The sequence below is a fragment of the Oryx dammah genome, unplaced genomic scaffold (genome assembly GCF_014754425.2).
Source record: "Oryx dammah isolate SB20612 unplaced genomic scaffold, SCBI_Odam_1.1 HiC_scaffold_29, whole genome shotgun sequence".
NCBI classification, from domain to species: domain Eukaryota; kingdom Metazoa; phylum Chordata; class Mammalia; order Artiodactyla; family Bovidae; genus Oryx; species Oryx dammah.
Genome location: NW_024070213.1, coordinates 21,526,589 through 21,550,924, shown reverse-complemented (window position 1 = coordinate 21,550,924; position 24,336 = coordinate 21,526,589). Strand labels below are relative to the sequence as shown.

General features: G+C 39.0%; 1 protein-coding gene across 2 annotated transcripts in view; it reads right to left on the bottom strand.

The window, feature by feature from the left end:
• Window positions 1–8,331: 8,331 nt before the first annotated feature.
• The window catches only part of CREBL2 (cAMP responsive element binding protein like 2), a 29,563-nt gene continuing 13,558 nt past the window's right edge, over window positions 8,332–24,336 (bottom strand). For both annotated transcript variants that reach the window (XR_005719959.1, XM_040235206.1), the window contains exons 2-4: window positions 15,502–15,699; window positions 14,096–14,240; window positions 8,332–11,367 (exon numbers count right to left, since the gene is read on the bottom strand). Coding sequence is in view for 1 of the 2 variants with exons in the window: in XM_040235206.1 (XP_040091140.1) it covers window positions 11,363–11,367; window positions 14,096–14,240; window positions 15,502–15,699 (348 nt within the window). In the remaining variant the exon portion in view is untranslated. The remainder of the gene's footprint in view (window positions 11,368–14,095; window positions 14,241–15,501; window positions 15,700–24,336) is intronic.

The following is a 24,336-nucleotide window of genomic DNA, read 5'->3' as shown; positions in this document are numbered from 1 at the left end:
AAAATCCCCCCAAATAATAACAAATAGAGTTAATTAAATCACAAAAGCAAGAGCTGTAAAGTCTCAAGACCTATGATAATTCAGCTATATTTTCTCAGCATGTTGTTAATTCACTGTACTTTTTAGTTTAATATTTAGGATTCCTGTTGTCTCACTTGATCCTGGATTTGGAGGAAACTGGCTGTAATATACAGATTAATAAAGATTTTCATAAATCCCAGCAACACAAGGGCTTCCCAGGTGGCACTAGCGGTAAAGAACTGGCCTGCCAGTGCAGACTTAAGAGACGCAGGGCTCGATCCCTGGATTGGGAAGTTTCCCCTGGAGGAGGGCATGGCATCCCACTCCAGTGTTCTTGCCTGGAGAATCCTATGGACAGAGGAGCCTGGAGGGCTACAGTCCATAGAGTCACAGAGAGTGGGACACAAATGCATGCACTCAGCAATACAAGAACAATATTCACCATAACTCAGAGTTACCTGCCAAGCACCAGTCACAGAGGCAGGCTATTGTGGGGAGTAAGAAAACGACACCAGTCTCCTTACCAGGCACATGATGAGTGAATATGGATTCATATGGCCTCAAAACAGGAATTCAAGGAAGCTAATGACGGGGAGCAAGGTTCCAAGGAGAGCAATTCCCTGGAGCCAATTCCAGGTGCCCATAAACTGTCAGAGGAAGGGGCAGGGCTGCAGCCTTTGAGGTAGGATTTGAATTTCTCCTTCTACAGTGAAAGTGGTAGTCCCACCAGCCTGCTGCTCTGAGTCTATCAGCTTTCCCATGGACCTACCCTCACAGGTTTCCCCAGGGTGCCTGGAACCAGGGATGGAGCTCTGGCCAACGCTCTCAGCAAGGACAATTTTACCCATTGGGCCTCCACCAAGCACGTGGGGAGCAGAGTCAGTTGCCAGATAAGGTCAGCACTTCTGCCCCTCCTGGTGAGTATAAGTGCCTCCATTCTCCCTCCAGCCTGGCTGCCACCTGCCAAACTCGCTTTGAAGCAACAGAAGCAAGATCTGTTAGAGCTTCTGGACCAGAGTCAGCTTCCAGGTTATGCTCCTCTAAGAAAACCACATGTGAAAAAAAGCAAAGAATTAGACTTGCAGAGTAGAAGGAATGGGACGATGGGAGACCTAACCCAACCCCCCCCCTTTGTTTAGAAGAGAAAATTAAGTCCAAAAGAGGTCAAATTAGGGGGAAACTACAATGCCTTCTGCCAACCAGTCCAACATTCTTTAAATTCACCATCCTGCTGGCTGTGGCATGATGCGTTCATTGGAGAAAAAAAAATCTTCACTGTGTTGGGAAGGATATAAAGAGAATAAACAATTCCCCACTGTTCAGTGAACCTGCTGATTCTCTGGAACAGAGATGACCTTTGTGTGCTAAGTTGCTTTTGTTGTGTCCAACTCTGAGCAATCCTATGGACTGTAGCCTGCTAGGCTCTTCTGTCTGTGGGGTTCTCCAGGCAAGAATACTGGAGTGGGTTGCCATGCCCTCCTCCTGGGGATCTTCCCAACCCAGGGATCGAACCCGCATCTCTTAACATTTCCAGCATTGGCAGGTGGGTTGTTTAGTACTAGCACCAACCTTAGAGAGCTGTGATTCAGTTCAGCTCAGTTGCTCAGTTGTGTCCGACTCTGCGACTCCATGGACTGCAGCACACTAGGCTTCCCTATCCATCACCAACTCCCGGAGCCTACTCAAACTAATGTCCATCGCTTAAGGCCGTGGAAAACTTGGTCCCACCGTTTTACAGATTGACCACTTGGTGGCACTGTGGCCAGTGGGCAGAGCCCAGCAGTTCTTCACAGGACCCCATCACTCTGGTGATTTCGGGAAGTCCTGATCTCCTAGCAACAAAGCAGTAAGAATTGCTGAGCACCCAGAAGCAGCTGCAGATTTAACTAATCAGTCAGTGTGTTCAAAATACAAAGCATCTAAACACTGCAGGAAATTCCAAACTAATTAATACCCTTTATAGGCGTGAAGTCTTGTCAAAATATTATTTTAAACTCATTTTACAAATGGCGGCATTTTCGAAAACCTCATTGTCTCGCAGCTGCACCACCCACACTCATCAGGGGCCTCTCTCTTTTTTTCTTTTATCATTTGCGAATTCATGGATTCCACAGCAGTATAACCTAGACTTTCACTAAAAGTAAATGTTCTTGTGTTTCTGTAAGTAGGCAGTTAAATTTATTTTAGGTTAAATTTATTTTCTCACTTCCCATAGATCCTCTTTTAATTTTTTGAGCCCCTACAGTCTGGGCCATTCTAAACTTTTTGCTCAGCTGGACATTGCTGTTCAAAAGCTGTCTTCTCAGAAGACGCCTCCTTATTATATTTTAATGGAAGTTTGGTTGATTTACAGTGTTGTATTAGTTTCAGGTGTACAGTAAACTGGATATGTATATATTCCCTTTAAGATTCTTTTTCATTGTAGGATAAGTTATTGTAAGATATTGCATATATCTTACATACATATCGGCCATACAGTAGGTCCTTATTGTTTTATATATAGTACTGTGTTTCTGTTAATCCCAAATTCCTAATTTATCCCTCCTCCTCCTTTCCCCTTTGGTAACCATGAATTTGTTTTCTATGTCTGTGAATCTATTTCTGGTTTTTTTTTTAACTTAAAAATTTTTTATTGATAATTCCATTTCACTTATTGAAGTCAGTTTATTTTGCTTGGTTTATTAATTTTTGTTGTAGTTGCTCTATAATGTTTTTATTTTATGTTGGAGTATAGTTGATTTACAGTGTCACGTTAGTTTCTACTGTACAGCAAAGTGATTCACTTATCATATATCTATTCTGTTTCAGATTCTTTTCCCATGTAGGTTATTACAGAATACTGAGTACAGTTCCCTGTGCTATACAGTAGGACCTTGTTGTTTGTCTATCTTATATATAGTAGTTTGCATCTGCCAGTCCCAAACTCATTTATCCCGCCCCATCCCACCATTCCCCTTTGGTAACCGTTAAAGTTTGTTGTCTGAGTCTGCTTTTGTTTGTCACACGTTCATTTGTATCTTTTTTTAGATTCTACATGTAACTGTTATCATATGATAATTGTCTTTTTCTATCTGACTTACTAGAAGAAGCTTCTTTAAAAGTATTGCTTTAAATACTAGTCAACCCTAATGAGTCATGGAATTAGGATTCACCTATAATTTGAAGAATGTGATTTTAGTTCTGCAGGAAAATGACCCCCAGAAATGCTGGGCTCTGGTGACGAGTGCATGTGTAATGTATCTGGCTTCAGGATTGTGATGCCAGTCTGGAAGCTTGAGAACATCATCCGGTTTCAGCGGCAGGCAGTCACTAGAGCAGTTCCAGCTATTTGCCCACAGCAGGTAGACATGAGATGAAGGGGGTTTTGAATGAATACTCTCTGTTCTGTTTCCCTGTGATCTCTCCCGAAGAACAGACTCTTTAAGGAGACTATGTTCTGCTAGTAGGACCCTGAGTGTGCTAGACAGACCTTGGCTAGGATAAAGTAAAGAAAGTGAAGTTGCTCAGTCGTGTCCGACTCTTTGTGACCCGTGGACTGTAGCCCACCAAGCTCTTCCATCCATGGGATTCTCTATGGCTAGGATAACTGGGCAGCAAAAAGGTAGATGCGAAGAGTTGTAAGGTGGAGAGATTGGAGGGGCACACTGTGCCCCTTGTGTTCTTGAGAAGAACGGATTTATGCGCTGTTCATCAGTTCAGATTCTTTTAAACTTCTGGGCTATCTGATTCTCCAGGCAGATGCACTGTACTTGAATGACCCTTTAAAAATTAGTAGAAATTGGGCACAGGACTCCAGTGACACCTCCAGACAGCAACATTTTCCTTAATCACAAGTATGATTGTTGTTTTCAAGGGCTCTTGAATCAGCTTCTGTGTTGAAGCTCAGGTTCTGCTTACCACCTATTAACCAGCAAATTATTCTCAAACCCCAGCATCTCTATTTTTAAAACGGGGTGAAATAAATGTCTACCTGTATTAGGGTTCTCTGGGATGGGTTCTCATAGATGACAGATAGATGGATAGATGACAATATGTTAAGAAACTGGCTCTTGTGAGTAAGGGCGTTGGCAAGCTGGAAGTTTGTATGGTGGGCCAGCAGTCTGGAAAATCAGGTAGCTGCTGTAGTTTTGAGTTTGAAATCTGTAGGGCAGGCTATTAGGCAGAATTAATGCTACAACCTTGAGGCAGAATTTCTTCTTAGGGAAACCATTTTTTGCTCTTAAGGCCTTTAACCAATTAGATAACCATAGTATCAAAGATAATCTTAAGTCAATTGATTGCAGATCAAAGGGCAACTACAAAATACCTTCACTACAACACCTAGATTGCTATTTAATTAATTGAGTGCTCCAGCCTAATAGAATTGTCGCAGTAATAAAATGAGCCCAAATCCATGTCGATCATTCTTTCAGTGCATTGCTAAACACATGGGAAGCCTTCAAAAAAGGTTTATTGTTATTTCAATTTAGTCATTGCTAACCCAATGGATGTTTCCATTTTCAAGTTATTTAGCACCTATTGCTATGTGCTAACTCTTGTAGAAACAGGTTTTTAATCATTCTCAGATTGTGGCATTATTTTCCTTCTTTAACTGTTCTGGTTTTTTTTTTTTTTAGCCTTGCTAGGATTTTGCACACTGAAGGTGGAAAGAATTGGGAGAAGGAACTTGAATGGAAAGCAGGGAGGTAGCAGAGCTACTTCTATTCACTCATCCTAAAGGGGATTTTTTCCGCCATAGAACTATTTCTTAAGAAGGTACTTGTGTGTGTGCTCAGTCGTGTCTGACTTTTTGCAACCCTGTGGACTGTAGCCTTCCAGGTTCCTAAATCCATGGGATATTTCAGGCAAGAATACTGCAGTGGGTTGCCATTTCCTCCTCCTTCTGGACCCAGGGATAGAACCTGAGTATCCTGTGTCTCTTGCATTGCAGGCAGATTCTTTACTGCTGAGCCACCAGGGAAGCTCTATTTCTTAATAAGTCATGGTCTAAATTCAGGATATGAGAACACTTGAGAATGTAGACTTTCATCATCATTCTTGAGTTGGGATTTCCACATATACAACAGAAAGAACTGATAGAGGGAAATTAGTTTTAACTGTTATTCATTGTAGTAGAATATGAAAAACCCATGAAACAGGACTTAAGTTGCTCTTGGCCATAGTTAATTGTAGGCAACTGTAGATAAAAACATGTAACCATTGTATATTTTCAGTGGAACTGTAAGTGAATTACACTGTAATTGGAAAAACAAATTTAAACGAAATCAAGTGAAATTTAAGGTGGTGGTGGTTTTTTTTTTTAAGCTATTTAGTAACTGGAGTGAAAGGGCAAAAAAACACAGTGAAAAGCCAGAGATTGAAACTTATCAACACCAATATTGTAAGGAACTTTTAAGTTTATTTTGAAGAAAAATTTAAACCAGCAAAATGATTTGTGTCTTTTTTAAGAAAAGATATTTGAGTATGTATACTATTGGAAGGACAAAGGGGAAAAATACTAAAAGAATATGTTTTGTGGTTTAAAGGAACTCTGAACTAAAAATGACCACATATTAAAACTCAGTGTAATTCCACAGACTAGGTAGAGATCTCTAGTAGCATCTGTTTCTGTTCTGTTTATCTGAGCTGTCACACCTTCTGGAAGGTGAAAGTGAGACTTTGCCCTTTGGCAGCCAAGATTGCCCACAGGCTGCATGGACCATAGGCTGGAGGGACGGCATTCATCACCTGGCCTCAGGGAACTGGTGACCTTAGTGTGATTGTCCCAACCTGGCTTCACCCATCCCAGAATAAATTCCATAGACTAAAGTTGACTCTCCTCTCCCTAGTCATTCTCATAGGAGATTGAAGTATATTAACCAGAAGCTAATATATTCATTTACAAGGGGGTATAGTCCTTTCCAATGACCAGAAAGCTTAGATGACTTATTCAGGGCACATTCTTACTAATTTTGGAATTACTGGGAACCTGGAGGTATAACTGTAAGTTGCTTGATGAATAAGGGATCTGAAAAGAAGAGGAATGTGGTCATTGTTTTTGTTTACTGTTATTTTGAAAGATATTTGAAACTAGCCTATTTTTATAAACTATGAAATCTGCATTTCATATGGAAAAAAATGAAAAAATTATATTAGTTATTATTGCATATGTTTGTGGCTCAGTTGCTAGTTGTGTCTGACTCTTTGCAGCCCCATGGATTGTAACCTGTTAGGCTCCTTTGTCCATGGAATTTTCCAGGCAAGAATACTGGGGTGGGTTGCCATTTCCTACTCCAGGGGATTTTCCTGACCCAGGGATCCAATCTGCATCTCTTAAGTCTCCTTCATTGGCAGGTGGGTTCTTTACGACTAGCGCCACCTGGGAAGCCCCTATTAGTGCATATTACCCCCACATTTGGCAGATTAAAATAATAGACATTGTTTAATCTCATAGCTTCTTGGGTCAGGAGTCTGGACATAGCTTTGATTCCCAAGGCTGTCGTTTGATTCCCAAGGCTGCAATCAGTGTTGGCCAGGGCTAGGGTCTCATCTGAAGGTTCAGTGGATGTAGAATCTTGCTTCCAAGCTCATGTGACTGAGCTTGGAATTCAGTTCATTAAGGGCCTGAGGTTTGAGGGACATCATTATTTACTTTTCATCATAAACCCTACAGCTTTTGTGAAATAAGTAAGCATGGTCTTTATTCCATTGAAGTGACAAAATCCAGAATTCACTATGGGCTTTTGGCCTGTTGATTCTATACGCAAGAAGTAGAAATAACCTGAACTATTATCCACGGCGACCTAGTGGAGACGCAGGTGTCATCATTTCTAGTCTGCTGACTTGATTGGGTTTAGGGCTGTAAAGCGCTTGTCAGACATTATTTTCCTCTCCGGAAAGGGGCACTGAGGCACAGAAGGATTGAACTGGGCTCTGCTAGATCTCAGAATATTTTCGCAGCTCAAATATTTACCCTCCTGCAGAGTCAAAATAGTGCAAAGCCGCAGCTTATTGTCAAACTGCAGCCTAACCCTCAGCCCAGGAGCAGTGTCACAGTTGGTAAATTAGTTCTATCACTTTGACCCTAAGGCTTGCTTTAAGAAAGAATTCAGCTGATTTGCCTCCTAGTCATTTCCAGAATTCAGCTGGGTATTTCTCTGCAACCCAGAACAGTTTCTGAGTCACAACCATCATCCATCTATCTTGTAAGCTGAATCTGATATGGACACCAAGCTGCCTACAGACTTAAGAGTCCTTTTAAGCTCCATGTGTCCTCCAGTCATGTAGTTTGGGGGCCTCAAATGTGCCTGATCTGATCAGGGCCATTCCAGCCTACACCAGGCCTTTTTCAGTGGTGTGCTAAAAACCCACTCTCTGGCAGGGGAGGGAAATCCCTGATTTCTGTGGTGTCGATATTCCCATCATTACGGCTTAAAAGCTGCCCATCTGATGTCACTCAGCATGCAGTTCAGTTGGATGCACACTACTGGCTTTCCTCTGGGGCCAGCAATACGCCAGCCACAGTTGTTTTGCACGTTTTATAAAAGGTACCCTCCTTTTATAAGGAGAAATTAAGAAAGGCTCCTCTCTGGGCAGACCTACACCACCTGTATGCCCTGGTGAGCAATGGCAGGTACCCTTTCCTGCACACGTAGCTTATTGAAGGGAAGGTGATTTTAGGCCCATCACTTCTTCAACTGCGTGCCCTTGTGCAGTCCACATTCAGTAGCAGTCCTGGCTTCAATTCATGATACTCTGTGATTAAGTAAAGTGGATGGAATAAGGGGAAAATGAACCAGGTTACCTAGCAGCCTGAAAACCTGCTTTATGCAGGTGATTACTGCCAGGTGGAACATTAATTGTTTTTTATTCTCATCAGTTTAGTTGCTCAATCGTGTCCAACTGTTTGCAACCCCATGGACTGCAGCACACCATGAAGGCTATTATTGCTAAAAAGAACCTCCAGCTACACCATTCCAGGGATAGACATAATGATATAACTAAAAAGGCTTCAGAAACATAAAATGTACAACACTACATATTTAGATTCTAGTCCATTAAATATGTTTATCTTTAACGAATGACATTTTAACAAGTCAAACCCAGGCTCATTTAATGTAGTTCTTTACTAAAGAAGCAGTTTCTCATAACTCTTTCAGCCTATCAATTACTCTGGAAAGTCATCCCCTTTTTTACAGATGAGGAAACAGTCTGAGAGATTAAATAATTCAAAGTGACTCAGAAAATGGATTCAAGACCAGTTCTGCCTAAATCTCTTTTTACTATGCTTATACAGACACACCCCAGTACTATGAAACAGACAACCTGAGATAGCTGTGGTGAAGATATTTTATTTTTCTTAAAAATATAATTGTACAATGCTCTTCAGAAAAAGGATGCCTTCAATGCCCCCAAATACCATGTGGTTTAGAAGTAAATTTCCTCTCTTTTAAAACTAAAAATGTAATTGATAATATGCAACTGATTTTCTGATATATCACATTTATGTTTTTCATTTTTATTAGCCTTTAACTAAAGTGAGCCCAGTTTAAATCTATAATTTTTATAATGAGTCAAATCAAGCCTATTACAATTCAAAGATGATAAAATAAAATGCTAAATGGTGATGCTGATAAATACTGTCAATTAGCTGGTAAAGAGTGATATGAATTTGCTGCAGCAAGATAAGATTCTGATTCATATATATTAGAAAGATTTTAGATAAAATAGAAAAAAATTTAAGAATGTCAACTATATCCTAAAATTTGACCTAGTCAAACTTATTCCATGTTATACTCAGTTGCTCTAATACACAGCAGGTCTGTGCTAAATTAATGACAGAATATGACTGGCCTAAATACATAAATATATTTCCCTCCTTACCTTCCTTTGGGAAAAAGGAAAAGTGCTCTGTCTACTCAAGAGGGGCCTGAGCTCACTGACTCCCCCACTCTTTTGTTCTCTTTCCATCTGTCTGTTGTCCTTACAGGTAAGTAAGAGATGCCAGGATTTCAGCTTGCTCCCCCCTAACTGGAATGGGGCAAGAAATGCTCCAGCTGTCTTCATCAGTGACGTTTATTAACATGCTTCAGGTGGCCCAGGCGTGCAGCCTGCACAGTACCCAAAGCAATCGGAGGAATCTTATTTAAGACCAACGAACTTTCTCTTGGTTTGATCTACTGCAAGATACCAAATAGACCGGTTTCAGAATAAACTCAAACAAAATTATAATTTACTTTCACCCAAAATTACACATCCTCTCAGTTCAGTGAGGACAAAGTCAGTGCTCTTTCTTGTGAAGGGCAGCAGGGGAACAGCTTAAAGGAGCCAGTAATTTAAAATCACGACCAGAGAAGAAACACTTGGAGCACAATGGAGACATTCCATAGAAGAGCCACATTCATCTGGAATGTCTGCTTTGAAAACAACTCTTCTGGGGAATTCAGAAGGTACTGAACAAAGCAACAGAGAGTTAAGTCTTGGGTTGTTTTGCAAAATAAAAATATACATTTGAGTAGACCATTACAATCTGAACACTGTATTTAAAACACTTATATTCTGAATATTAACAATCTATCTATATTTATGATCCAAAAAAGACATTAAATACTCTTAAACCCCTAGTCCTCCAGAACAGAGAGACCCAACAGACTGGGCTAGTGGTTTATCAGCTGTCACAAAGGACTGGACTTGGGATCTGAGTCTGTGACCTACGCACAAGAGAGCCTTAGAACTCAGGGAGGCACTTAATTCCAACGCATGGCCTCAGAGAAGGGACGGAAGTACCTTGTCACCTGAAACTATGTGGTCCATCTCATGTTCCACCTCACAGACAAGCTAGACTAGAATGCCTCCTCCTAAACTATTTTGTGACAAAACACATTTCATTTGAAAACCAAATGTTTGCTTCATCAGAGCAAAGAACAATTACAATTTAGCAGCAACGGAGACCACAACCTCCTTATTTAACTATGCGAAAGAAAAGAGAGAGTGTTAAAGTGTCTCAGTGGGGACGTCAAAAGATTCCCAGGTCTGAGTGTATCATATGAGTGTGATTCCTCAACCATCATTCCATTTGGTAGCCAGGAAGAAAGCAAAGGCAGCTGTGATGGGAATCGGAGAAAACGCCTCTGCCCTCGACCCTCACACCAGGCCCTGACTGGCAGTGCTGGGCAAGACTCTGGCTCCAGTGCTTCACTCCGGAGCGGAGGCAGGGCCAGGGCCGAACCGGATGCACACCCGCAGTGTATTTCTCTCTGGCTCAGAATACATTCATAAGGAAACTCAAGTCAGGGAAGAAACTAAGTGTTCTGGTTATAGCTAAAGCCATTTGACCCACCAGCAATGTGTCCCTCGTTTGGTTCTGGATCTCCTGAGGCAGAAACTCCCAACTCAGCAGCTAATTTCATCCCACTGTCTTTAGAAAAATTCTCCAAATTAGTTGACTACACAACGAAATGTGTGTGAACATTCACTCCTGCCCTCCCTCATATACATATAGAAACACATACAATAGAAACACATACATACATACATACATACATACTCTGGGTTGTCAAGATGATAGATGCTGCTGAAATGCCTAACAGGTTATTTCTTGTTTCAAAATAAAAAGTTTGACTGATTATTCTCCAAGTATGGATCAGGCCCTAATAAACTTGTATAAATACAGTTTGAAAAGACAGCAATTAAAGTTTTAAATAGAAGCTATCTTAAGGACTTTCTCAATGGATTTTGTTAATGTGTACATTATTTAAAACAGGCATATCATTATGGATTACAAAAATAGAAATGCATATATTTGTTACTATATATTCACAGCTTGTGCTGGAATGGCTCACAGGAGAAGTCATGGTTCATGCAGAAAATAAACATGACTCAAGTAAATATAAAGAAATCAGATTAGGTCCATAAAAGGCTGAGGACTCAGTAGTCAGTCATCAGCCCATTTGGTTTCTCTTTGTAGGGCAATCAAAAACATGAAAGGAAATGACACCCAAACACACATACAGATACAATTACATGAAGTACATGGAAAGAATATAAATTAACCAGTAAAGCAATGTGGAGTTGAGGTGCAAAAATAATCTTCATTCACTCTTTCTTTTCTTGTGCTTTCAAGCATTGCAACGTGGCAATACCAACCAGAACGAGTCTGAATGTCTGTAAATTTTCTAAGTGTTGAAAATCAAAGCAAAATTCTTTGAGATCTATGATCACACATTTTGGTAGAAACTGCAGATTTACAGAGATGACTGAGCAGTAGGTAGTAAATGGAGCCAAGAAGCACAATCTTGCCTATTCATCCTCCATAGGGTCAGAATATTGGCTTCAGTCACTGACTCATCATTTTATATGATCTTCACCCTGAAAAGTAAAGTTAGTAATATCAGAATGTTTTTAAAGATAAAGAGGTTTGGTTAACCTGTTTTAAAATGAATTTTTTAAAATTTAGTATTTACAGGAAGATTATTTTTAAGTATAGACTGAAAGAAAACTGAGTGGCTTTTTTCCCATTAATTCAATTTAGATTAAGGCAAATATTACTTCATATAATAAAAGTGATCAAAAAGCCAATCCTTCAATTTCATAAAAAATTCTAAAAATAATTGTATTTATTTATTTTTGGCTACGCTGGCTCTATGTTACTGTGCGGGCTTTTCTCTAGCTGTGGTGAGCAGGGGCTACTCTTGGTTGCAGTGCACAAGAGTCTCATTATGGTAGCTTCTCTTGGGGAGCATGGGCTCTGCGGAGATCGGGCTTTAGCAACTGCGGCTCCTGGGCTCCAGTGCACAGGCTCAACAGTTACAGCCCAGAGGCTAAGTTACTCCACAGTATATGAGATCTTCTCAGATCAGGGATTGAACTCGTGTCTCAGATTCTTTACCAGTGAGCCACCAGAGAAGCTCTCATAACAATTGTTTTAAAGGATAACAAATTTATAACATTTCCTTATAAAAAACAATCACAACAATGAAGAAATCAACACATGACACCTTCATGCTAAAATATAGCCTCATCAACAAATGGTGCTGAGACAACTGTATCTTCACATGCAAAAGAATTAAGCTGGACTTCTATCTTATACCACATACAAATATTAACTCAATACATCAATGATATGTAAGACCTAAAAGCATAAAGCTCTTAGAAGAAAACGTTGGGGCAAATTTTCACGACCTTGGATTTGGCAGTGAATTGTTAGAATGGGTACCCAAAGCATAAACAACAAAATTAAAAATAGATAAAATGGACTTCCTCAAAATTAAAGTCTTTTGTGTACCAAAGGACACTATCAAGAAAGTGAAAAGACAACCTATAGTATAGGAGAAATATCTGTAATCATATATCTGATAAAGGTCTAGAATCCAGAATATAAAAAGAATTCATACAACTCAACAACAAAATGAAAAACAACTCAACTAAAACATGGGCAAGGGACATTTTAAACAGATGCTTTTTTCAAAGATATACAAGTGGCCAGCAAGCACATGAAAAGTTACTCAGCATCATTAAGGAAAAATGGAAATCAAAACCACAATCAGATGCCACTTCACCAGGAAGGCTACATTTTTCAAAAATGGAAAATAAAAAGTGTTGACAAGATGCAGAGAAATGGGAAACTTCATACACTGTGGTGGTAATGTAAAACATTTCAGCTGCTGTGGGAAATAATTTGTAGTTCTTCAAAAAAATATAGAATTACCATATGACCCAGCAGTTCCACTTCTGGTATACACCCAAAACAACTGAAAACAGGCACTCAAATGTATACTTATACACGCATGTTTATAGTATCACTGTTTGCAACAGCCAAAGGTAGAAACAAATATCTGTCAATGGATAAATGGATAAATAAATTGTGGTATACATGTGTAAGAGAATATTATGCAGTCATAAAATGGAATGAGATACTGATACATGCTACAAAGTGGATGAACCTTGAAGACTATGCTAGGTCATTCAAGAAGCCAGACACAAAAAAGTCACACACTGTATGAGTCCATTTATACAAAATATCCTAGAAAGGTAAATCCACAGAGACAGAAGGCAGATTCATAGTTACCAGGGCCTGGAGGGAGGGTGATAGCGAGTAACCACTAATGAGTTCAGAGTTTTCTTTTGGGGCGATACAATGTTTTCTAAATAGAGGTGGTTGCTGTACAACACTGTGAAAATCCCAAATGCCTCTCAACTGTTACTTTAGAATGATTAATTTTATGTTATGTGAATTTCTCCCTAACTAAAAAAAAATCCTTATGGTGATGGGCTACTGAAAAGATAGAGCCTGAGCTAGGTGAGGACAGATTCTACCACTATAGCTGTGTGACCCTGGGCACCTTACCAAGCTCCTGTACTATTTCTTTATCTATAAAATAATAAGTACAGTTATACTTAACACAGTGATTGGAGGAAATAATTAAGATAAATATAAGTGAATGTACTTTGTAAATCAAAATCAAAATAAAAGGTATTATTACTACTAACAATAACTAGGGGATTCCCTGGTGGTCCAGTGGTTCAAACTTTGCATTTTCACTGCTGTGGGCCTGGGTTCAATCTCTGATTGGGGAACTATGATCCCACAAGCAGTGCAGTGAGGCCAATAGTAATAATGACAACTAGACTTCCTTGGTGGCTCAGACAGTAAAGCGTCTGTCTACAATGTGAGAGACTTGGGTTCGATCCCTGGGTTGGGAAGACTCCTTGGAGGTGACAACCCACTTCAGTACTTCTTGCCTTGAAAATCCCATGGATGGAGGAGCTTGGTGCAGGCTACTATCCATGGGGTCGCAAAGAGTTGGGCACGACTGAGTGACTTCACTTTCACTTTTCACTAGAACGGTACACTCTCATTTATCGACTAACTCTACTTTTTTAAATTGCCATGAATTTATCAGCTGCTCTTTATAGACCCCATGTATAACACATTTCAATATTTAGAATATAATGCCATTTCACTTGGTTACCAGTGTATTATAAATGACATTGCCATTTTATTTTATTTGAAAACACACAGCAAGGGAAGTGGTAAACAGAAAGCCTACTTTGAGTCATTCCTCTGAAGATAAACTCTCCCGTGTACCGTACTCACAGGAGTTGCTGTTAGCGTCTGTCTTCCCAGCTTTCATGTGCCTGCTTGAGTTCTGCTGAGATTTGCTCTGCTCTTCTCCAGTGAGTAGAGCCTTTATTTCAGAAGGGATTTTACCTTGGTCCATTGCCATGCACCACTGCTTGTACTGAAATATGTAAAATATAATTGAGTAAAATTCTACTAGTCAGGTAGAAAATCCTAGACAGAACAACTCCCATAACTAGAGGTCAAACTGGCTGCTGGGAACCCCACCTGCTACTGCATTCCTATTCGTGACCTAGGACATGGATGAGGCCTCCTATCTTCAGAAAGGAGGGTGAAAAATGACCACTGAATCTCCCTGTGATGTGCTGGAGTACTGCTCAGATGTAAAAGGCCCCTCTGGCTAAAATACCACCTCCCTGTGGAGTGCCACCAGAGAAGGCGATGGCACCCCACTCCAGTACTCTTGCCTGGAAAATCCCACCGATGGGGGAGCCTGGTAGGCTGCAGTCCATGGGGTCGCACAGAGTCGGACACGACTGAAGCGACTTAACAGCAGCAGCAGCAGTAGAGTGCCACGCATCAAAATTCATCTCTTTGTGCTGACTCTCACATTATTATGTCCACTCCTAAAGTAAGTAAATTTGTAATTTCCTTTCTCTAGTTCACAAATATTCACTAAACATCTACTTTCTACCAAAGTGTATACTATAGACTTTGGGAGTATAAAAGATCAATCAATCCAAAGATTATGTCCTCCAGTGGCTTACACTGCAGGAGGTAAAAAATAATTTATAAGTTAAATTCAGCATATTAAAAAAAAAAAGTCTCCTGAATAGTGTGCATCTGGACTCTCTCCATGCCCCAACTTGACCTTCTAAAAAGCTGGGGCAGCCTGTCCCCATGTTAATGATCATGTTAGTATTATCTCTCTCTTTTCCAACCTATCACCTCCTCCCCTGAGCTTACATTACTATCGAGGTTTCTATTCTCCTGAAATCTGAATGAATGAATAAAAGCAGGCCTAATAGTATCGTACAATGCACAGTTACATATTGTTATACTGCTTTTTCCACTTAGCAATATATTGTGTCTTTCCATATCAGTACACACATACGTGCACTGTGATTTTCATGGGCTGCAAAGTAGTCCAATATATGAATGTAGTATAATTTATTTAACCAATCTTGCCTGTTGAGCATTTGGGTTATTCTCCTTTTTGTCTCGTATCATAAATAATCCCTTAGTGAAATAGTCACTTTCTACTCCCACCAGGAACATATAAAAAATGAGTATTTCCCTATGTTCTAGCTAATAAATATTCTCTCTCATGCTCGTCAACTGGATAGCTGAAAACTTGTATCTTCAGGTTTTAATACAATTTAGGTTGACTGTTTCATACATTTACTGACAGGCTTTCTTACCATTTCCAGTTCCTCTCTAAGAGCACAAATGGCTCTTTCCCGGCTGGATACCAATTCTTCCAAATACTGATACCGCAGTTTTTTCCTGGCCCGGCATTCTCTTGCACTCTGCCGGCTCCTCTCGAGTTTTGCCTTCAAGTCAATTTTGGCTGGCTTTCGACCACGTTTGCCGGGCTTCTTCACTTTACCTCCAACCACCTTCAGCAAGAGAAAGAAGTAGTCATTTTTTTTCTTAGTTCTGAGTCTAGGAAAGTGACTGTGGCTGCATATTAGCAAGGAAAACATTTACAAATAAATAAATAGACCCCACAGAACTAAGAAAGCACAATGCCATCAAATGCCTTGTGATTCTTTGCTTCATATTTTTTTCTGATACTTTTCACACCAAGAATAGGGAAGAAACAGTGTACGTGCTCATTATTTCTTCTAAACTTTTTTTCATAATAAACTTTACATAGCTTTATGGTAAACTTTGGGCTTCTCTGGTGGCACAGACAGTAAAGAATCCGCCAGCAATGTGGGAGATGTGGGTTCGATCTCTGGGTTGGGAAGATCCCCTGGAGGAGGGCATGGCAACCCACTTCGGTATTCTTGCCTGCAGAATTCCCATGGACAGGGGAGCCTGGCAGGCTGTGGTCCATGGGGCTACAAAGAGTTGGACACGACTAAGCAACTGAGCACACATTCATTGTACACTTTATGAACCATAAGCAGCTGGATAACAAAAAACTGCCATTAAATATTTTGTTCACAAATTATTTTTATTAAGAAAGTCATAAGTAAACAAAAATCAGTATTGAAAATGGTAAGTTCAGTATGATCTCAATCTTACAAAACAATATGTAGAAGAAAGGATCTTAACCAAAGGTCAGTGAGGACTTCTCCGATTGTGACTAGAAAAAGCTTCTTTCTCATCTGTATTTTTAATTAATTATTTTCAGTATTTATAATTAGAAAAATATAAAATTTCTATTTAAAATTGGGTGTATATATAAATAAGTATGTATCCTAAGCAATTTGGCTCTCAATTCCCTCTTCCAATTTGTTGAGCCCAAAGAACACACAGGAAGACCCTGACATTTTCAGGATAATTCTCTCCTGCCATTAGAAGTCTATAATTATAACCCTGGGACTGTCTCAGGAGATTCTGCCTGCTCCCACTGGTGTCACAGACATCCTCTCAATACCCCTGCTATTCAGTTACCTGCACAGGCATGGTTTTTTGGTGACTGGCAAAGTAATCTAATCTTCTTCATTATTTAGCTTTGGAGTTTCCTCAAGTTATTACACAAGATATAACTATGAGATAAAGGTAATGAATTTTAAAATACATGAACCTGAACTTATACATCAAATGAATTTCCTTTAAAGGAGTCACTTTGAAAGGTGTACATTTATTCCAATGAATAAGCTTTCTTGAAAGCTGCTTTTGGAGCCAGTTTCTTACAGGCCACAACACAATGCACCATATTACTTTCAAGTAATACATTATTCTTTAAATTCCCAAGCAATCTGATTGTTCACTTTGTTTATCCAATGAGGTTCCAAATGATGTCTCGTTCTTTCTGAAGATTACCCTCAGAGAATAAAAATGTCACAACTTCAGTATACTGAAAGGAATATTACTGAGTGAGGCATTAAAAGTTAAAGAGTTAAGCTGCTCAGTCGTGTCTAATTCTTTGTGACCCCGTGGACTGTAGCCCAGCAGGTTCCTCCATCCATGGGATTCTCCAGGCAAGAATACCGGCATGGGTTGCCATTTCCTTCTCCAGGGGATCTTCCCAACCCAGGGATCGAACCCAGGTCTCCCGAATTGCAGGCAGACGCTTTAGAGGCAATTTTAAAAGAGATGAAAAACTCAAACACTGGCAAACCATTGAACTACATGTAGAAGTCTTAACTAGGTAACAAAACTTAAAGGATCAATCTTCATTTGGGATATTGAAACTCTGACTTGTTTGTATGCTTGAAATCACCATTAATACTATACACCAACAATGCCCAGTACCTTGTAAAGATCAGATCATTGCTTGGTATCATGGTTAGGCCAGGAAAACCAAACTTCATATGTGAATCAGCTACATTTACCAAATCCTGTGTCATAATATGACAGCTAACCATTGCATCCAGCATTTTATAGAGTGGCTCTGAAATGAGACTGAATACTCTGAGGCTCTTGGAAAAAAAAATCTTTCCTTCCTAACACCATCTTAAAAGCTAACTGCTTCAGTACTACTCCCAAATTAGTTTGAACTTTTCAAAAACTGGTCTTTTAATGCTTTCCTATTCTGTATCATCACGTTTTTTAAATTTCAGTATAATAATATACATGCCTGGGAACTTTCCTTCAGGGTCAAGTATACAATTAGCAATTGCAGGGTAACTAGTTGATCCAAGTATTACTATGGGCTAAATTTTAAATTATGCTTATCAACTGTACAATTTTAATAAAGTATTTTGAAATAACCCTTCATTAAAACAAAGTATATCTGCTATTGATAGTTTTTAAATAGCAATATGCTGCTAAGTCACTTCAGTTGTGTCTGACTCTGTGTGACCCCATAGATGGCAGCCCACCAGGCTCCCCCATCCCTGGGATTCTCCAGGCAAGAACACTGGAGTGGGTTGCCATTTCCTTCTCCAATGCATGAAAGTGAAAAGTGAAAGTGAAGTCGCTCAGTAGTGTCCGACTCTTAGTGACCTCATGGACTATAGCCTACCAGGCTCCTCCATACATGGGATTTTCCAGGCAAGAGTACTGAAGTGGGTTGCCATTGCCTTCTCCCCAAAAGCAATATATTTACAGCCTAAACCCATGTCCTTAGTTAAATAAATGGTAATCACATCTATTCTTTATGTAGTAAAATGAGTCATTGAACATACACCATTACAAACCAGTACCTTCATATATTGCTGTTTTTAATTAATTAATTCAGGAATGGAATTCAGGAATGGCACCTTTGAGAAGTCAGAAGGACATAGTGTACTGCACAAGCTTCACTGATTTTTTTTTTACACAAACTTAGTATAGTCATAAAAATCAAACAAAAGGTATAACCCTTTGTTTAGTTTTCACAGAAGTAAAATATTTAAACTGCAACTATTTCCTTTTTTTTAAATTAGAAAGGCACAGTAAATAAACCCAGGGTTCCTGCACTTTACATCATCTGTAAAATTACATTTAAGACCACATAACCACCACTTCTCTAGCTTAATTTTTCCTCAGTAATAAACTGAAATTTTGGCTGTTGGTGCCAGCTAAAATCTGATTAGTGTACCAGTTTTCAAGAGAGTCAAGCACATCACAGGATTATTGTAAATCTTAAGTAAAATAATGTATGAAAGCACTTTGTTTTAAAAAGGAGGGGATTATTATCATACAAACGCAGGTTAGTATAATAGTTGCCTTAACAACTGAACTTTACATTATTTCATAAGCCGTAAACCTTGGGGGATGGATAAGGGAAGTTAATTAGAAATAAGGAACCAGGAACTAAAACTGAAATCAACCCCACGAATTCCTTAAATATGTCTGAAACAAAAGTTATTCTTATCAGTGTTTCTTAAAATTTTCATAAACTCAAAGGCAACCACATACTCTCGTTCTTTGAGGAAGCGCATTAATGTGGCTAAATAAAAGTACTAATTTTTGTGCAAACACCAACTCCAAAGAAAACTATTAAAATAACTCCCCAATTTAACTTTTTTTTCTGTTCTAATTTTACTTCTACTAACATAGGGCCACATAAAAGTTTAAACAGCTGTTTTTAAAACAGTGTACTTTATCCACCATCCATTTTACCTCCTTTTCCTCCCCAAGACACATTTGTTAGCTCAGGACAGAAGGTCCTAGGGGAAACACTCACAGGGCCTGTGTCCCTAACACCCAGCATTAAGAAAAGCAACCTGCTAGCCAATGCTTTTTCTTGCTCTACACAGCAAACTTACTTCACAAAGGCAGGATATCAGGGATGTTAGATTTCAGTTGGGTGTCGCATGCGCTCAGTCATGTCTGACTCTTTGCAACCTCACAGACTGTAGCCCGCCAGGCTCCTCTGTCCATGGAATTTTCCAGGCAAGAATACTGGAGTGGGTTGCCATTCCCTTCTCCAGGGGATCTTCCTGGCTCAGAGACTGAACCCACATCTCTTGTGTCGCCTGCATTGCCAGGCAGATTCTTTACCACTGCGCATTCTTTACCACTTAGGGTTTCACAATGAGTTCACAATAAATGTTTAATAAATATGACAGATAAAACACAAAAGACAGACCTCCCTGGCGGTCCAGTGGTTAAGACTTCACACTTACAATGCAGGGCGTGAGGGTCTGATCCCTGGTCAGGGAACTAACATCCCACATGCCACGCAGCCAAAAAAAATATTAAAAAATAAATAAAAATTTTTAAAAACCACAGAAGACATTCCTAAGTAACCAATGAGTCATAGAAGAGATCACAAGGGAAATCAGAAAAATACTTTGAGATGAATGAACAGGAAAATACAACATACCAAAACTTATAAGATACAGCTAAAGCAGTGCTCAGAAGTAGCTACAAACACCTAAATTAAGAAAGATTTTAAAGTCAATAACCTAACTTTTTACCCTAAGAAACTAGCAAAAAGAAGAGCAAATTAAACTGAAAACAAGCTGATGGAAAGAAATAATAAATATCAGAGTAGATATAAACAGAGAATGAAAAAACAATAGAAAAAACAATCAATAAAACCAAAAGTTGGTGCTTCACAAAGACTAACAAAATTGACAAACCTTTAGCTAGACTGATCGAACAAGAGAAAACGTTCAAAACCCCAAACTCAAAACTGAAAGAAAAGATATCACTATTACTTTACCAAAGTAAAAATGATTACAAGAGAAGATGCTAAAAAAAACAGATAACCTAGTTGAAATGGACAAATTTCTAGAAAGATACAAAGTAGCAAGAGTGACTCAAGAAAGAATGAAAAATCTAAAAAGACTTATGACAAATAAAGAGACTGAAAGAGTAATCAAAAGATTTCCCATAAGGAAAAGTCCAGGTCCAGGTGACTTCATTGGTAAATTACCAAGCATTTAAAGAATTAACACTAATTCTTTACAAACCCTTCCAAAAATACAAGAGGAAAGAACATATCAAGTTCATCCAATGAGCCAAAATTAGCATGATACAAAAATCCAAGATATAAGAAAACTACAGACCAACATGTCTTAAGAATATAGATGGAAAAATCTTCAATAAAATACTAGCAAACTAAATCTAACAGCATATAAAGAGGATTATATCCCATAACTGGGTGATTTATCCCAGGAATAAAGGTTGGTTTAACAACTAAAAATCAATTAGTGTAATATACCATATCAATAGGAGAAAAGACAAAAATTACATGTTCATCTCAACAGACTCAGTAAAAGCACTTGATAAATACAACACCCCTGTATTATTTAAAAAAACAAACCTTCAAAAAACGAGGAATAGAAGGGAACTTCAACCTAGTAAAGGGCATCTATGAAACAAACACCCCCAGCCAACATCACGTAAAGGTGAAAGACTGAATGCTTTCTCCAAAGATCAGAAACAAAACAAGGATTCTGTCCTCTCCAGTCACTTCTATTCTTCATTGTGTTGGAGTTTCTAGCCACAGCAATCAAGAAAAAGAAGGCATTCAGATTATAAAGGAAAATAAAATTATTTCTATTTGAAGATGATATGATCTTATATACAGAAAATTCTAAGGAATCTGCAAAAAAAACTATTAGAACTCATGAGTTGAACAAGGTTGCAAGATACAAGATCAATATAAAAATATCAGTTGTGTTTCTATACACAATGAACAAGCTGAAAATGAAATTATGGAAATATCCCATTTAGAATAGTATCAAAAATAATAAAATATTTAGGAATAAATTTAATAAAAGAACTGCAAGACTTGTATACTGAAAACCACAAAAATCATTGTAAGAAATTAAATAAGATATAATAAAAAGACATTCCATGTTAATGGTTGGTAGACTTAATACCGTTAAAATGAGTACTCCCCAAACTGAGCTACAGATTCAACACAATTTCTATCAAAATTCCAGCTGACTTTTTGCATAAATTGACAAGATAACCCTAAACTTCATACGGAAATACAATGGACCCAAAATAGCCAAGCAATCTTTTAAAAGAACAAAGGCAGAGGACTCCCACTTTCTGATTTTGAAACTTATTAGAAAGCAATAGGAATCAAGATAGTGTGGTACTGGCCCAAGGACAGACATACAGATCAATGGGAAAGAACTGTAAATCACATATAAGAGACATACCCAGAATATAACACTCACACTCAACAATAAAAAGATAAATAATCCAATTAGTGAAGTGAAGTGAAAGTCACTCAGTCATGTCCAACTCTTTGCGACCCCATGGACTATACAGTCCATGGAATTTTCCAGGCCAGAATACTGGAGTGGGTAGCCTTTCCCTTCTCCAGGAGATCTTCCCAACCCAGGGATCGAACCCAGGTCTCAGGCATTGCCGGCAGATTCTTTACCAGCTGAGCTACAAGGGAAGCCCAATTAGAATGTGGGCAAAATATTTGAACAGACAGTTCTCCAAAGATATATGCCAATAAACATATGAAAAAATGCTTAATGTCATTAGGGAAATGTGAATCAAAATCATGAGATACCTCTTTAAACCCACTAGGATGGCTGCTGCCGCTGCGTAATCAAAAAGATAGCCAAGAACAAGTATTGGTATAGATGTGGAGAAATGGAACCTTCCTACATGGTTAATGGGAATGTAAAATGGTGGCCACTTTGGAAAACAGGTTGCCAGTTCCTCCAAAATATTAAACACAGAATTACCATATGACTCAGCAATTCTATGTCTTGTTATATCTCCAAAAGGAATGAAAACGTACATTCACATAAGAAATTGTACACAGATGTTCAGGGCACCATTATTCATGAGGGTAAAAAATGGAAACCAACCAAATGTGCAAAGGTTGATGAATTGGTAACAAAATGTAGTGGATCCAAACAGTGGAACATTGTTCAGCCATACAAGGGAATGAAGTACTGATACACGGTAAAACATGACTGAACCTTGAAAACATGCCAAGAGAAAAAAGTGGAAATACAAAAGGGTGTATGATTCCATTTATACAGACTGTCTAGAACAGGCAATGTATAGCGACAGAAAGTGTATCAGTGGTTGCTTAAGGCTGAGAAGGGGAGGAGAGAATAGGGAGTGACTGCTAAAGGGCTTTTTTGTTTGTTTTTTAAATGAATAGATTGTTTTTAAGATCTGTTTTAGATTTACAAGAAAATTCAGCAAAGTACAGAGAGCTCCTATATATCCCCTCTCTCTGCCCACACAGTTTATTAACATCCTGCATTGGCATGGTGCACTTGTTACAACTGATGAGCCTCACGTTGGAATTAATAAGTCAAGTCCATAGTTTACTTAAGAGTTCACTCTCTGAGTTGTATAATTCTGTGGGTTCTGACAAATGCTTCACGTCATGTATCTGCCATTGCAGTATCATACAGAATATTTCCACTGCCTGAAAAATCTCCTGCACCCTACCTACTCCTCCCTCCTTGCCCTGAAACCTTGGCAAGCACTGACCATTGTTACTATCTAAAGTTTTGCCTTTTCCAGAATGTCACGTAGTGGAGTCATACAGTATGTAGTATGTAACCTTATTCAAACTGGCTTCTTTCACTGAGCAATATGCATTTAAGTTCCTTCACACCTTTTTGGAGCTTAATAATGTGTTTCTTTTTAATCACTAAATAATGAGTAACACTCCATTATATGGATATACCTCAGTTTATTTATAAGGGATTCTTTGGGGCTAATGAAAATGTTCTAGACTTATCAATAGACAGTGGTGATCGCTGCAAACTCTGAATACACTAAAAAAAAAATCACAAAATTGTGTACTTGTAAAGGATGAATTTTATAGTACAGGCTATTTTAAAAAATGACAATGAACCTTAGAGAACAGAAAACAGCAGCAAAGGAAAAATGAAGGTGCCACAGAGACACAAGCAGATGAGGAGGAAAAAAACATGACGGGGGTGGAGGGTTTGGGCATAAAGCTCCTAATTTATGAGTTTAAAAAGGCTGAAAAATAAGATAAAACTACTGCATTTAGGCAAAAGGGAGGGCCTGATGCCACCGGCTCTCCAGTCAGTGGGTTTAATTTCCGTGGAAAGAGGAGGCGTGATTTAGGTGCAAGTTCTTCAGGGGCTTCTTCAAGAGGAAGACTCCAGTGTCCAGAGGAAGTCCTATTCCAAAGATTTTTGTATCATTTTACTTTCAGTGTTTTCAGAACAAACAACAAAGACAAATTCAGAGCCAGCTCAGGGTGTGCAGGGAAACAGCACTCATTCTCTCTGCCGACAGCCTTAACCCTAACCCTCCACCTGGCAGCTCACATTATTTCTCACCCTTGGAGGGGAAGACTGTCATCCTCACCTTTTTCAGGTAGGGAGGGGGAAATGCATTTCTTTATTATTCAATAACCATTTATTGAGCACTCATTTTGCCCCAAACACTGTCAAACCCTAGAAATGTTGATACAAGACGATAGGGTCCTTACCTTTAATGTTTTTTGACTCGTGAAATGCAGCAGACGTGTAATAACATTATAAAGGGCAGCATATCAGAATACACAGAGGTGCTGCTGGTAAGGGGATGTGCGTGCGTGCCTGCGTGTGCTCACACATGCAGGCACACACACCACGCACGGTGATCTCTTTATTTCATGGACGACCTAATTTTATTTTTTATTGAAGGATAATTGCTTTACAGAACTTTGTTGTTTTCTGTCAAACCTCAACCTG